We start from the raw sequence: 15,581 nt of genomic DNA, 5'->3' as shown, positions 1-15,581 counted from the left end.
ATTTCTTTAACGATCTGAAACATTCAAACGTGACAAATATACAACAACAAAAAAACACACACACACACACAAACTTTGAAATGAGGAAGGGGCAAGTGCTTTTGTGCTGTGTATGATTTGGAAAAAGAAACTAATGGCAACAGCAAGAATCTGCATTTTCCCCTACAGGACAGGGAGCACATTGCTTTTCCAGCATCCTATTCTGTGGATTCATATTATTCAAGCGTTTTTTCACCCAAAGCTGTTAGAGCAGTCATTTAACTGTGAATAAGTTTTTTAAATGCCCTCCTCGTGATGCCTGCTCAGCCAATCACAGTCCCTTAGGGGCGGGGGTCCCCCCCCCCCGGCAAGCATCTGAGGAAGAAGGGGCTCCTCAGGCTCAGCTTCTGCCAGATTTGGCTACCCAGTACCACCACCAGATGACTGTCAGTGCGCATTTCCAATTGGCAGGAGGGAGAGTAAACCGAGGAGACCGATCGGGGAAGAGTGTGTATGAGAGAGAGAGAGAAGCGGGAGTGAGTGTGTTATAGAGGGAACAGAGTGAGAGACTCCAGCGGAGGGGCGAGAGGTAACTTCACCGAGGTTATCACTGCGCACTGTCGAGGAGGAGTGATCGCTTTTTTTCGCGCAGCATGCTGAAGCAGGTTACAAAGTGGACTCTGGATGAACCTTCTGATTGAAACGCCCGATTCTCTAATGGACTGCTGGAGAGCACAGTGAGGCGAGAGCTGTGCCACAGTGGCAAGGAACGGAGACTGGGAAAGAAGCTGATGCAGAGGGGAAAGTTACCAACTGTGGAGATGTATTGCTAACTGCGAGTTTACTGACTGCTCGGACCATTCTGAGTCGTTTCTTTAAACTGGATGCTATTGTAGACGAATCTCCGGTGATCCCGAGACCGGTGCCGCGGTGGACCATAACCAGCTCAGTCGCATAGACGGAGCGAGACTCTTTCCATAGAATACAATCAGCGGCAAGAGCAACTAAAATGTCTTCGTTATACCTCATCTTTTGCGTGATGGTCACAGGTAAGATACTCTTTTGTTTGCTATCATTTAACCACCCGGGTCCTTATTAACGGGGAAGGATGGACCGCGCTCCGTGCTGGCGCGCTGCGTCAAGCCATTCAGTGCGCTGCTGTAGTAGTGTGGGCATCTGATCTGCTGCAATGCTACATTTCACTGCTGTTAATTGCCGGTAAATGTTTAATTAGTTCTGAAAGAGTGATTACATCAGGAGGTTTCTCTGTCTGCGAGCAGTCCCTGATGAGAAATGGCACTGCGTAAGTGAGATTTGCAGTGATTTTTGCCCCCCTGATCTTATTCAAACATCGGAAGCCTGAGCGAAGTGAGCTTTCTTGTTTTGAATGGAAAGGCTCCGAATCATTGTACGAGGGTGCACAGACGGAAAGTTTCACTTATTTGGTTTCTTAAATCTGGGGACCGGTTGCGCCTGACCGCAGTGTTTCTCCACACGCGAGTGTCTTTTAAATAAGATGCTTTTTTGTTGTTGTTTTTTTTTTTTAACGAGGCTCGTCAAGAATGCGCATTTAAGCAGGTGATAACAGAACAATTAAAGCTGGGTATGAGACAGCTCATTGCAGCTCCCTGCATCTTTCTTTTGCCCTGAAGTTGGCCGGTGTTGCACACGCTGCATTCCCTTAAACAAAAAGAAAAAGAATGGGGAAAAACACAAAAGCCAGAGGGGGTTTCTGCTGAGCTGACAGGATTGCGTCTAAAGTTTCTTTTCCTTTCATGTGGTGCGTAAACGGGCAAAAACGGACACGGTGTATCTTCCAACGGGGACTGCACGGTCTCCCGAGGACACGCATTTGAGATGGTAAGAGTGAGAGCGGGGAAGAGGGGGAGGCAGCGAGAAAGCAAAGGGGCAGAGAATGAGGGAGACACAAACTAGAGAGGAAGAGCATTTGTTTTTCTTGAGACGGGCAGACATAATGCACCTGTTTCCCCCCCACCCTCTCTCTCCTACACAAACACCACCACCACCCCCTGTTGCTTTTTTATTGGCAGAACAGAGTTTATGAGTGATTATAACAAAGTCTGCTCATTGTGCCCCAGACCTTCCAGTATCGAGATTTCAAAATGCTTTAATTTTGAAGGAATTGTGAGGAGAAAGAATGTTTTTGATGCACGTCTTGTTTTGAAAATGCGACTTGTCAGCTTTTGTTTTCCCTCCACACTTCAACGTTGTAACTTATTATTAGTTATCCTGTAATAGAATTAACAGAACGATGCCGAAAACAGATGTGTTTTTAGGCTTAAATGCAATTATTACGAAACAAAAACAAACAAAAAAAAGCAAGCAGGCTTTCTGAACAGCTGCTACAATTTATTTGACTCGTTTTGTGCTGCTCTTGTTGTAGAAAAGACGCTTTCGGCAATTAACACTGAGCAACTGTTGACTTATCAGCATTTTTCAGCGTCGATAAACTAGAGCGCGGTATTAACACTTTGGGATGAGGAAAAATAATAATTAAATTTGAATGCAAGAGAATAGACAACAACCTCGCACTAAACACAGATGTTTTCCAGGGTGAGTGGAGGAAGAGGATCGTGGGGAGGCAGAAAAGATAGCATAATGAAATTGAAATCCTTTAGGCTTTATTGTATTTTCACCTCAGACAGACTTTCACCAAAAGCCCAAGCATGCCCAATGGCCATGTGTTGTGCGTACATCTTTACCTTCAGCGTGGTTTTGTCATCATTCAAGGCTCCGGGGAGGAATGTGAAACGAGTAAACCTCCACTCCCTGATAGACTAGCAACAGCTGGATGAAAAGGAGCAGTAGCCAGACAGTGGCATATTTTCCGGACCCCAACACGCACACACTCACTCTCCCCCCTTTCACACTCAAGCACACAAATAATGAAAATGGTAACAGCTGCCCTAATTAGAACCTAAGAGACCCTAGACCTCATTTATTGTGTCAGTCTTATAAAGAGTCACAGATGCTCAAAATTCTTTGCACTCATAAATGTATTTTGTGGTATCCAAATTTGGCTCCAACACATGGCCTCACTTTGAAATTTATGTATGGCATATTGCATACATTTTGTAAGTATGTAGTCTGTACTACAACACAGATAATTTACTTTCCCGGATAGTCCCCTGGGCTCCCACAGGAATTGGATTCCACACTGAATCAGTATTCCGAGTAATCTTCAGTGAGCTCTTCTTTGGAACCTTTTGCTTTGGGTCGCTTGCGTCTCATCGGGCCAAGTTCAAAGGCTGTGAGCTAAGATTACAAGTTTCTCTCCATTCCTCTTAAGTCGTGTCGCCACTCATGTTTCACTATAGTGTGGCAGTGTGAAAATTTTCCACCTTGCTTCTTCTCACAGCATTTTTTTTTTTTATTTTTTACTTTTTGCCCGGTCGCAGAATGTGTGACTGTGGAACACGGGGACAGGAGAGCGTATCTGCTTAATGGGCCGCAGGCAGATGGGAGACTTTCACCGACGGTTGAAAGCCTGTTCGCATTCATACCTCATACAGACACAAACATAGAAATAAACTCAAGCAGAGAAAGTGATAAATGCAGCCCCAGCTCCCTCCTCCCCGCATTACCAGCCTGGGTTTTCCCATTACCAGATTTGTCTTTAAAATATAGAGTACAACGATGCTTGAGGATGCAGTGACAACATGGCCTGGGAGGTTTTGTTTTAGGGAGCTGCGCATATTTTATGAACTGCTGTTTTGCTGCTCTTTGAATTCTTTCGGAGGGGAGTCAGACTGAAGACAAAGTTGGGGGTGGAAGATGGAAGGAGAGTCTTAAAGGAGGGGTAAGACTTGGATGTGTCACCAGTGTCTTGATGATTAAGCGGACAAGCAGCGGGTAAACACAGAAGAAGACCGCTGAGCATTGTTAACCTTTCCCTGTCTTGTTAGTCTTGTCTCTGTCGCACAAACACACACAGAAACAAACCAATGCGCTCTCTTTCTGCCTCCGTTTTACCTCCTCTCCTTGTATCATGCGCCTTTCTTTTCTTTTCCTCTGTGATAAAAAAGATCGGAGATAAAGTAAGAGAGACTAAGTGCCAGAAAGTTTGGGGGTAAGAACTGTAGCCAGCCAGGGAGGAATGTAAGATATGAGGTTCACCAAGTGCAGACACAGCAGAATCTGAATGCAGCTGACTCTTGAACAGAAGTGCCTTGCAAAATTTGTGAGACAAAGTCAGGGCAAAGATAGATAACATGTGGTCAACTCGACGTTCAGTCCGTGTTGCTCGTTTTTAACGCTGTATCTGAAATTTCTAGAAACTAAACACAAAACGAAAGATTCACATATGCTTTTTTTATATTTTAAACTTTATCCCAACATGTGCATTTTAAGAGTTTTGTCAAGATTACTGTAGGTGACTGGACTGGATGAATAGTTTTAGAGCAAGGCATCCAGTTTTTCTTTTTTACAAATGATGTGGTCATGCAAACACACACACGCACAGGCACACCCGAGCCGGCAGTAATGAATGTCCAAAATCTGCAAGAAAGACCTGTTATTTCCTTTCATCCTGAAGACCCGTCATGCACACGAGGCATTGTCTTTCTGCTCTTCTTCACATCCTCTGAGCCCCCCTTCCTGCACACTCACTTGCAGCATTTTTACGGAAGGAGAAACTGGAATGAGAAAGGAAACAATGGGGCTTCATAATGTTGCTCATCTCTAATCAGCTTTGCCATGTGGGTAAACACAGATAAAGAACTTGGCAGTGTGTCCCGAGGCTTTGTTATCAGCTGTTAGCAACTTAAGTGGATGTGCGCACTGGTATGGCTCAACACAGGAAGCCCAAGTAGCCAGGTAGCAAACTGTTGATGACATTTGGCTTCTTTGTTATTATTTTTACCTCGTCCCACCCATCCTCCTTTTGTCTTCACTCTCTCCTTGTGTCTGTCTCTGCACATCCTCAGCGTGTCTTCCTCTGAGGTGGTTTGAGGAGCCGGAAAGGATATGACAGGGAACAGGACAATGGGAGCTTCCTGCCATTTTCCTAGAGTCTTCTTCCCCAGTTGTGACTCTTCGGGGCTGTGTTGTGAGCATACACACGGGCGGGGGACGGCACAAATTTGTTGACTCTTTCATTCTTCTGTACAAACACAGTAATGGAAAGAATAGAGAGAGGAAGAAAGTGGGATTAATTCTGTGCATGTCATTAGAACAGGCCCCCAAGGGAAAGAGTTGAATTTATACAGTAGCAGCTATTTTAAGAAAGACTTGTATTGCATTTATCTCCTCCCTAAAAATGCAAGTGTCACTTCCTTTTGCAGAGATATATCGCCATTTCAAAAGACCTTAAGCCCAGAAACCAACATACAACAGATGCACTAGACCACACATTCATTTTTATTTTCCAATCAATTCTTGCCCTGCAAGACAAGAATTTCATATCTCCTGCCGAGACGCAGAAACCAACAGCAAATTGAAATTTATCTTCTGCGTTGCAGCAATATCTGTTCCTGTGTTATCTTCACCAGCCGCTTTCCTTAACCTTGTATTAAAGATAGCTTTATTGGAGTAGAATTCTGGCAGCTGGGAAGAGTTTCAGGAAAAAAAAAAAAGTTCAGTTGGGAATCCCATCAGACAACATTTATTTAGCACTAGATGCAGATTTATTTTACTTCTATTTTTACTCTCTTTGCATAAACTATGATTGGCAGTGGCACTTGATTAGAAGGAGATGTGAAATATTCAGCAGAGTGCACTAGGGCTTCTATGGCGTGTGCACATCATCCAGAAATGAATCACAAGGATCTCACGGAAGCAACACCCTGAACACACTCGCGCACCCACAGAGGTCAAGGGCGCACGCTGGGGCTGTGGATGATGAGCCGAGATGAGTGTTTGGCATCTTCAGGGCTGTGTGCTCTTTCTGGAGCGATTAGTCAAAGTCCAACTGTCTAATTAATGATGCTCCAGCTCTCAGGACATGTCACCTCCTTAACCAGCTACGGGTGAAAAACACATTCAAGGAAACAAGAAACTGTCTGCCTGCTGCTCATTTTATTAGATATGGAAAGAGTGTGTACCCTTGTGGGAATAAATATTCCAACTACTTGTTCCTTGAAGAAGTCCATGCTCACTCCTTATTCTCATTTTCATCTCTTCACCCTGTCAGTTGAAACTGCCTGGAACGCCGTGGCTAATATTGTGTTGGTGACTCAACCATTAACCAAAATAGTGGGTTGGTTGTGGCTTGCCCTCGTCTTCCTCTGCACAATGATTGTCCTGTGCTGCTGCTGCTGCTGTTGTTCTTCCTATTGTTGGAAGAGACTGTGTGAAGGATTGGAGAAAGTGTAGCCATGTCTTTTATTTACATTTCTTCTGCAGAGAATTTCAGACAGGGCTGAGAAACTCTCGCTGGGAGGTCTGCGAGAGAAGGCAACCAATTTGCTATCAACTGAGGGATGTCAGTCAAAGCGTATTGATCAAGCCTTTAACTGCAGCTCCCTCAATGGCAAAACATGTTAATGTTATCGAGCTGTGTTGAGACGTGAGTAGCAGCAAAGTGTGTGTGTGGGTGGGTGGGAGGGAGGGTGTTTGGTAGAGGTGGGTGGCAGTTAACTGGTTGAGGGGTGTGTCTCTCCCTTTCTCTCTCCTGAAGTCTGCTTTTGGCGTAAGAAAGCTGATGCAAAAACAACAATGGGCTCAGCATGAGAATAGGGGGAGGAAGAGAAAGGGAGAGGAGGGAGGCAGAGGGGGTCAAAGGGATTTACTGCCAGGAGCCTAGAATTTCAGGTAATGGATATGCTTGTTTCAGTGGAAACCAAACCTGCTGTTTTTCTTTGAGCATGGCAGAGGTGAAAAAACAAAAAAAGAAAAGTTGTAACTGACTGCAAGTCCGAGGGGGATTAATAGCACCTCAGGCTAAACATTAGATCTCAAGTGTACACTTGAATGCAAAGAAAGTGATTGTGTGCATACCTGTGTTTGGGTGTGTGTGTGTGTGTGTGAGAGAGAGAGCTGGAGGTGGGCTGGGTGGGGGGAAGCAGGTGTGCGAGAGAGAAGTAAGGGAGGCGTATGCTGGAAAGAAGCTTTTCTGCCACATTCCTGCGAAGCAGCATCAGCGAGGAGGGCAAGAACACATGGCTAAGTGCTTCCCAAGCTGGCTGAGGTAAACCTAACACCCCTCCTGGAGGAAGCAGCCCAACCATTGTTCCAGCACATTGCACCCGTCTGACTGAGGCATCCTAGTGCTGTGCAGATCCCAGGGGGCTGGAAAGAGAACGAAGCAGAGGAGGAGGAGGAGAGGGACTGATTGTTCCCTGCTCAGACTATCCACAGATGGGGCTATGGCACAGGATGCTTGCTGTTTGCTTTAGAGTCCCAAGCGTTTGCTTTGCAGTCATGGTGTACAGAATGCTCTTGGGGATAGAGGAGAAGAGAGTTCTTGCGGAGACAACAGCAGGGGAAGGGAAAGAGACAAGGCAAGAGGGAGAGAAAGAAAGGTATAGGGGAAAAAAGGGAGCCTGCTTAATATGATGTCAGTGTGAATATAGTGTCATTGCCAAGAAGGGAAGACGGATGATACAGCCATACAGTGATCGGGTAGTTGGGCGAAAGAGTGCTCAAGTCCTCCCCTGTATCCAAACAGACATATAGAGCCGAAGATAATGGAGAAGGGAGGGAGAGTAAAGGGAGTGATTGAGGAAGAGGAAAAAAGGAAGGGATGAGATGCAGGGAACCCAGGCTGCATCCATCATGTGGTTTGGTGCAGAAGCCATTTGTACCTATTGTTCTCTATAATTTGTTTTCTCAGAGCCCGCAATGGGAGGGGTGAAGGGGAGACACAAAGCTATGGCAGCCATTTATTTTTGCACTAATTGCATAAGTGAGACAGCATAATTAGACATATAGCTAAACAGACAATAGGCCGAGATATTCGCAGACGGAGATAGACAGGGAGGTGTAGATAGATCCGAATAGATGAGAGGCCTGGCGCTCTCCATTTCAAATTCAAGAGTACGAGAGAACATGTTAAACGCAGTAAAGGGGATGGAGAGGGATAAAGGGAAAGGAAAAGGGAGAGTAAAGGAGGTGGGCATATAGAAGGGATGAAAGATAAGAGGGGGGGAGGGAGAGAAAAGCCCTCTTCACAGACTGCACTTTGAGGTGCGGCCCAGTGCTGCCGGAATAGTCACCTCATTTAATACACCTGCTCAGCGGGGAGGGGAGGGAAAAGTATAAGGAGGTGTTGTAAAGGAAAAGAGAGAAAGGGCACAAGAGAAGAGAGGGAAGAGGAAACAGATCTCATCTCAGATTCTTCAGATCAAAGGCAGAGAGTGGCTACAGAAGGCTGTTTGTTGTGGCTTGTTTGGGAGGGTCTCTGTCTCTGTGGGGTCATGGGTTCACCTGGTCTGCTATTTTGTTCAGGCAGCATTACGCTGCAGCACAGCCACACACCGAACGCCTTGCAGGCTACTTCATCACCTGAACGATTGTTTTTAAGAGACTTTTTTCTGTTCTTTTTTTCACGAAGCGATCAAGCAGGAGGAACACTGATTAGCAGATGGAGGCTGCCGGCTTCAGAGGACAGAGAAGTTAAAAATTTGTTAAAACTATCACAGTTTAGGAAGAAAAATAAAAGTAGCAATGTTTTCAGCTGACTGGACTGTGATTCCAGCAGATTTCGCTATGTTAGATTCTCTTTGTGTGCTAATGGAGTCGTGCATCTGCCAGGTCCTTGTGTAGGCGGTGCATGGGTGTGCTGAACATGTCATGTAGCCTTTTAGGACTGTAGTACAGGGAAAGATAAATAGGCCCTTAATGAAGCCGCACAATCACAGGCAAGTTAAAAAAACTAAGCGAAGATTGAGGGGCAGTCAGGCCTGATTGGAGGGCTATTGAAGCCGGTCAAGAGAAGCTCTTGCGTCGTCACACTATAGATTAGCCACTCACTCCACTATAGACCTCAGCCTAACTACCCTTCTTTCTCTAAAGCAGTCCTCTGACACTCTATAGTGGCTCAAGTCAACTCCATGATTGTTCTGGGGGAGTTCTTTAAAGGCCAATTTAAACTCAGTTCTTTGTTTAACTCCCCAGGAACTCAAGCTGGGACATATTGTATTGGCCGTGTGTGTTTGTGTGCGACTGAGTGTGTCTGTGCCCCTTTGTGGCTTAGATTTGGTGGTGTTTTTCTGTTTTTTGTGTGTCTGTGTGTGTGTGTGTGTGTGTGTGTGTGTGTGTGTGTGTGTGTGTGTGTGTGTGTGTGTGTGTGTGAGCCGTCTTTGAGCATGTGATGTTTAGTTAAAAAAGAAATGGGTGTATCTCGGAACTGGCAGAGACTAGTTTTGTGGGTGAAAGAGGGTGCATGAGAGAAATCAATGGCCCAATTCAACCTATTACAGCCATGACTGTTGCTGTAATGGTGTGGAAATGGACAGTAGTCATGTGGATCCCTTTTATATCTCCGGGCTTAGATCACAAGTGAAGCTGTGATTCATTTCCTCCCAGCTTTGATTTAAAAAAAAAAAAAAGTACTCTGAGTATTTCAAAGAGTCCCTCACATGATGGTGAGAAAGAAAAAGAAATATCCCTTCGTTTTTGTGAAATGGTGGAAACCTCTTTTTCTGCCAGGTTTGCCGAAGGACAAACACAACACTGGGCTGCAATTTTTTTCCTCAACAAATAATGGCTCTTCCAAACTTCTCTCCTTCCAGCTGTTGCCTCTTTGATCCCAGGTAGCATGTTAACAAGCAATGCCTTCATGGAGTACCCTGAACATCAGTATGTGTATTCACATTAAGGTGTGAGAGTGTGTGCATGCATTTGCACATGTATGGCTTCAAAGTTTGTGCGGATTTTCACACCAATTAACAAATTGCTTTATATGTTCGCTGAGGTGACGATAGCCTGTCTCCTGTGGGGTGCTGGATTATTTTTTTTTGCCCACTTCAGTGTTAACTCAAGGTGGGCTGAACATTCTTTCACACTAACTCATTAATGATACCGGTCTAATTAGTGCCTGTGGCTCCAGACAGGGGGCCCCTGGAGGACACATCACCATTGTGAGCTGGCCTAATCAGGAGACCACTCAAAAGACCGAGGACCCACTGCACCAGTGAGAAAGTTCACACATATAGAGAGACCTGCCTGGACTCGCACTCAAATTAACGTGCTGGTTCACTGGGGTAGGAGAGTATAAAAAAAAAGTGGTTATATTTTCAGACTTCTGACCATTGAGGATAGGCTATTTGCTCATTCCCATTTAGCGCCCTCTCTCCCTCTGGTTGTGCTCCTCCTGAGGGCGATGCAGAAATATGATTTAGCTCTCCTTCATCTCTTCATCCCTCTTTTTCACTCCAGATAATTCAATCTGTTTAATATCAAATAATCTCTCACAATTTTTCACCTTTTTTTCACGTTTTAACCTTATCGCTCAAACAGCTACCTCAGGGAGCTGGGCCTCGTTCCACTGTGTTAAAAAAAAAGGGGGGGGGGGGGGGGGGGTGAGGATGGGGAGCAGAGAGGAAGAGGTAGCCCAGGAAAAGAAGGATGGCAAATAGCTCTCCAAGGAGTGCTTTTAAATGCCTCTGTTTGCCATTCTCATGGGCCATATGTGAAAGAGTGGGCAAATAGATTCAAAGATAGGAGAATACTAAAAAGGAGACAGCGATACCGGGAACGATAAAGGGAAAGACAGAAACAATCTACAAGAATTTAGTGGAGAGTAGGTGATGTGAGTTGTGGAACTTGAGGTTTGGGTCCCTAACTTGTGTCCCACAGCACTTAACATGCCCCTGGCCATCTCTCCTGGCAGTTAATTAGAATCCAATAAGGTTGCCGCCTGTTGGTCATTGTTCCTCCACTGTGTTTACCCTTTCCAGAGGCTCCATTCGCTGCTTAATCTGCCGAGAAGCTGAATGTCAATAGGTGAGGCCAAGACTCCAGAGCCCTGCGAGAGAGGGAGAGATGAAGCTAAAAGGAGGGGAAGGAATGAGAATCAGGGGGAGTGAGGGGAAGAGGTCATTATTCTCGTTCCCCTCAATATTGTTCTCTGACGTTCCATTTCTGTTGAAACCCCATCCAGCCTCCCCCCCATCTCTCTCTCTTGCATCTCCTCTCTTCTTCTATTCTTCTCACTTCTAATCCGTCCTCTTGATTGTTCTAAGCTGCTTTCAGCCCCTGGGAGGGTGGGGGGCTTTGGAGTCTGTTTTAATTAAGATTTAAAAGACGACTCCCTCAAGAAGGGAGATTTAAGAGCAGGATAGACTAAGCATAGTAAATAAGCAAAGGTAGGACAGATTGTAGAGATGTCTCAGCAAATATCAGAAATCAGTAAAAGGAGAATGTGAAAAAGCTATTATTTAACACGCGGGACACGCCCATACATTAATGCAAAAACAGGCAGACACTGAGGCATTTGGATGGATAAGCCAAATTGGATTTTTTTTTTTTTGTAATCACACGGCACAATCTATATAGATTGATCTAAACTTCCTGTGATTCATACCATATCCTGTGAGGGTGATATGGGATCAGTGGTAACCAACAGGCAAGCCGAGGGAGTTATCTCCACACTCTGTCCAATGATCGATCATCTCACACGATGGGCTTAAGAGCCTGTAACGCCTCACTTGTTTATCAGAACCTAGAACTAGAATGTTTTCCATAGATACAATGCATGAAAGGGAGGAGAGAGCTCAGGGGGGCATGTTTTAAAGCTAAAAATTTTTATTTGTAGCATAATCAGATATGGTTAGAAGCTAAACTGATTTTTCTTTGCATTACATTTGGGTATTAGTGTTGCACCTTGCAAACATAAGAGATACTCCAGATTAGCTTACTAGGTGCAGCCTGCAGGAGGCAGGAGACGAGACACCCGCTTGCCTGCTGTGTGTTCTTCTGACTGTTAACCGCACTATACTCACATCAGCTCAACTGGCCATCAAACAGACTTTACACCATCGATCTGGCGGGACCGTATAATGCTTCAACTTCACGGGACAGTTGCGTCCCTCGGATGCAGCGTCATCATCAGTGTCTAGAAAAGTTCTGAGGTGCAGTTGGATGTGTGAAAAGGCCGGGCACTTAACAGTCACATCACACCGTGACAAAAGGAGATTTCTCTCCAGAAGCCTGGCCACCAGAGATACCAGCTTTGCTTTACTTTTACCATGCAAACAGCGTGTTACAAAGTGTTATGCTGAGGAGCGGTGCGTGTCACTGCAGCCCAAGAGCAGGCATGCGTTACATGTTTGGTAAAACAGTCACATAACAGCGCATCTGCCTCAACTGCAAACTGCGCATTCTTAAGGGTGAGTAAAAGCAACTAAGAAAACACACCCCAAGACAAAACACACAATGAAGTGTTTAACTTCATCAAACCACAGACTTCGGTGCAGCCGGTAAGGTGTTAAAGGCCAGGCTAGGGTCGAGAGCCTGACCCATGGCATTCTCTGCTGTGATACATCCCAACACACAGCCACCATATGTCCGGGTTTCACAGTCAATGAGCCAACCCACCCACTGTGACAAAGGCCCATTCACACCCAGTTGACTCTAAGGAAATCTGCAATGCCATGGTATGATTAGGACAGAATGCAGCACTGGCGCAGACCTCGGCCGTTAGAGAAAAACAATAGACTAGAACAAACGCAGAAATAAAAGGACTGTTAGGGAAGAAGGGGTACCTAGACAAAGAACTTTAAAAAGTACTTTGAGCGGATAAACGTAAGTATGATCTTGCCCTCAGCGTACTACAGCTCCATCGCTTGCCTCCATCAAAGCCCCCTGAGACTCTCCCCGGCACACTCTGCCTCCGTCACTCACAACTCTCTTAATAAGGCCAGCAGTAAACGGCAAGAAAAATATGCAGGGATGAAAGATCCTTCTCTCATGTTCTCGCTTTGAGGATGTGTTTCCGGGTGTCAGGGGAAGGTGGAGAAATGCAGCTTTAGAGTAATGCTGCATTTTAATAGAAACAATAAACTGCTTATAAAATATTATTTTGTGTCCCATATCCTGTTGTGTGTAGCAACAGCTCTGGGAACTTTTTTTTTTGGGGGGGGCAGACATGAAAAAGCCACCTAGGAGAAAACCTCATGCCAAAGAATAAAGAGTGCAGAGCTCCTGGGGGAGAGATATATCTCACATATATTCTTTCACCGCAGCGATTAATATCTAGGAAAAAAAGGTCAAACCAGACTTGAAACGGTCCAGTATATCACAGTTACATTTGGAGGCGGCATTTCATACATCAATCCCTGCTGTGATGTCTCATCAGCCTGGTCACACTGGGGAGACCCACACCGCAGATTATCAAAGATTGATGGGGTGTCCTAGTTAAAGATAGGGGAGGAGAGATGACTGGTTAGTGGCAGGAACTATACCGTGATCTTTTTCAGAGGTGATGATTGGAGGGCTCGCATGGCAATGCCCAGTGCAAACATCATCACCACATCTGACTTGTGTAGGGCTTTACCGCCGTAACCCAGAGACCTGACCACGGGGGAAACTTGCAGAGGTAGCAGTTTGGAGGAAGGAGGGGAGGGGGTCGCTGCTCCTATGCGAGGCATTGCTGTCTGACTCGGGAAGCTCAAATGAAGCTCTAAACTTTGCATTTCCTCCCTTCCACTTCCATCCTCATTATCATCCCCCTCTTTATCAGAAGACCCAACAAACTGACAGAACAAACAGGCAGATTATCCCAAATCCTTTTTCTCTCTCTCTCTCTAACACACAGCCTCAAAATCTCTTATCCACTGTTCACTGTCATACTACCCATTTCTTGTTCCGAGTGCTTGCTTAATAATTAATTGATTAATTAGTTCGCTCATTAATCATTTATTCATTAATCATGGCCTGATTTTTCTAGAGGAAGTGGTGCAATCTGAAAAAAAAAAACCCTGACTTCACATTTCACTCTAATTATGCTCCTTTTACTAATCAACGCTTAAGAAATGGAGTTTCAGGAAATTAGTTTTCCCCTTCCCTTCTTTTCCTCAGCACAAAGCAGAATGTATTGAGGTCGGCAGGTAACATCCCCCCCCCACCCTCTCACTTTCTCGTGTTCTGGAAGCTCTTAGTCATCAGGAATTTTAAAGGAATGTTTCAAGTAACGGGCAATCTGATGAACAGAATATAAAATTGATGTTAAATTAAAACTCGCACTTTCATCTCCTCTGGATGAGGAAGAAAAAAAAAAAAGAGTAGGAATTCTGGTCGCGGACTATCCTGAGACAGTGATTAATACGCGGCAATTTGAAGGCTGTTTGTAAGAACAGAGAGGTGGCAGCATTGTGAATCACACACTTATTCTCTTCACCGGATCCACGGGTCTCCCGGGAGAGGAGGTAATTTGTTTAATCGCTAAGAGTTATGTTCTCCGGACAGAGAGATGGGAAGATAGGATCGTTCAGAAATATGCTCCGCAACGTGGCGTGAGCGCGAGAGGGGGAGCGCAGAGAAATATTGTGAACAGGTTTAATTAGGAGTGTTTGTGTGCCTTTGTGTTCCTGTTGGATGCAGAGTTCACTACAGAGCTCAGCTGCTTTCTCTGAAGAGGCTCTTGTCAGCTGCTGACAAAAAAGAATTATGCATCAAATTAAAGAGAGCTCCACTGAAATGGAGGCAAGTCGGGCATTAACCTCTAAGCTTTAAAAAGCACACATATTAAGCAACACTAATGAGACTCTCACTGAGCTGCCTGTGTTTTATATTCAAACACACACAAAAGTGCGGCTTTGACTTGCAGTGTGCCATTGCAGCTTCTCAATGAGGTTGTCTTTTTTATTTATCTCACCAGCAGCAAACACTGCGTAAGTGAACAATAGCGTAGATGGCCCCTTTACCGTAATAAGATGCACACATTTACAACATTACCACCCTCATTAAAAAATAATAATAATAAAGGGGGAAAAAAGTATTAATTATGAAACGCACTACTTCCTATCGCGAAGAGCCGAGGGGGTTTCCACTGGGCTCAATTAGGAAGAGCAGGCCGCAAATCCCTTGACTAAATTAATTGATACCCCAGAGCATTAGAGCCAGAGTCCCAGTACCGAATCTGTGCAGAGAATCCCTTTGTTTTCATTTCCACTGCATGTTTTTAAAGCAAGATATCGTGGCAATTTTCACGTTATCTCTTCATTGTTTTATGGATTTTAATGTGTCATTTATTGATAGATTTGTTTTGTTTGCTTGTTTTATGGCGGCAGCTGAGATTGAAAAGATTTGCAATTTTTTTCCTACCCCCCCCCCCCCCCCCGACTCCTGTCTCATCTTTGAGCTGCCTCACTGCCACATGTTGTGAACCGCTGCTATTTTATCCACCATGTCAGCTGTTATGCACACACTAAACCGCGGCTTTTGCAAGCAGCGCAAGACGTTAATGATGTAAAAGCACAGTGAATTATATTGAAAGCCCTTCCATCCAAACACTGGCGAAAATTGTGGGGCGGGGCGGGGGGGGGGGGGGGGGGGGTAGACAGAGAGAGAAATTGGGATATGACAGAAAGAAAGAGAGAGAGAGAGAGAGCAAAGACCAAAGAGGGGGTTGGTGACGTGCGGGGGGGGGGGGCTGGAACTGTGACACAGATCCCGCCAGCAGCTGTCTTGTGTTGGAAACA

The 15,581-nt window shown here is 45.2% G+C and overlaps 1 protein-coding gene across 4 annotated transcripts in view; it reads left to right on the top strand.

The window, feature by feature from the left end:
- Nucleotides 1-385: 385 nt before the first annotated feature.
- Nucleotides 386-15,581, top strand: part of kirrel2 (kirre like nephrin family adhesion molecule 2) — a 33,726-nt gene continuing 18,530 nt past the window's right edge. For 3 of the 4 annotated variants that reach the window (XM_085422657.1, XM_085422658.1, XM_085422656.1), the window contains exon 1: nt 386-1,028. In XM_085422657.1, the coding sequence (XP_085278783.1) occupies nt 989-1,028 (40 nt within the window). In that variant the 5' untranslated portion in view covers nt 386-988. Of the gene's footprint in view, nt 1,029-1,819; nt 1,840-15,581 lie in introns of those variants that run through there. The other variant, XM_085422659.1, reaches the window with a different exon arrangement.

This window comes from Rhamphochromis longiceps, linkage group LG11 (genome assembly GCF_057381845.1).
Source record: "Rhamphochromis longiceps isolate RC_006_pf linkage group LG11, R_longiceps_female_GT1.1, whole genome shotgun sequence".
NCBI lineage: Eukaryota > Metazoa > Chordata > Actinopteri > Cichliformes > Cichlidae > Rhamphochromis > Rhamphochromis longiceps.
This window is presented reverse-complemented; position numbering and strand designations above follow the sequence as displayed.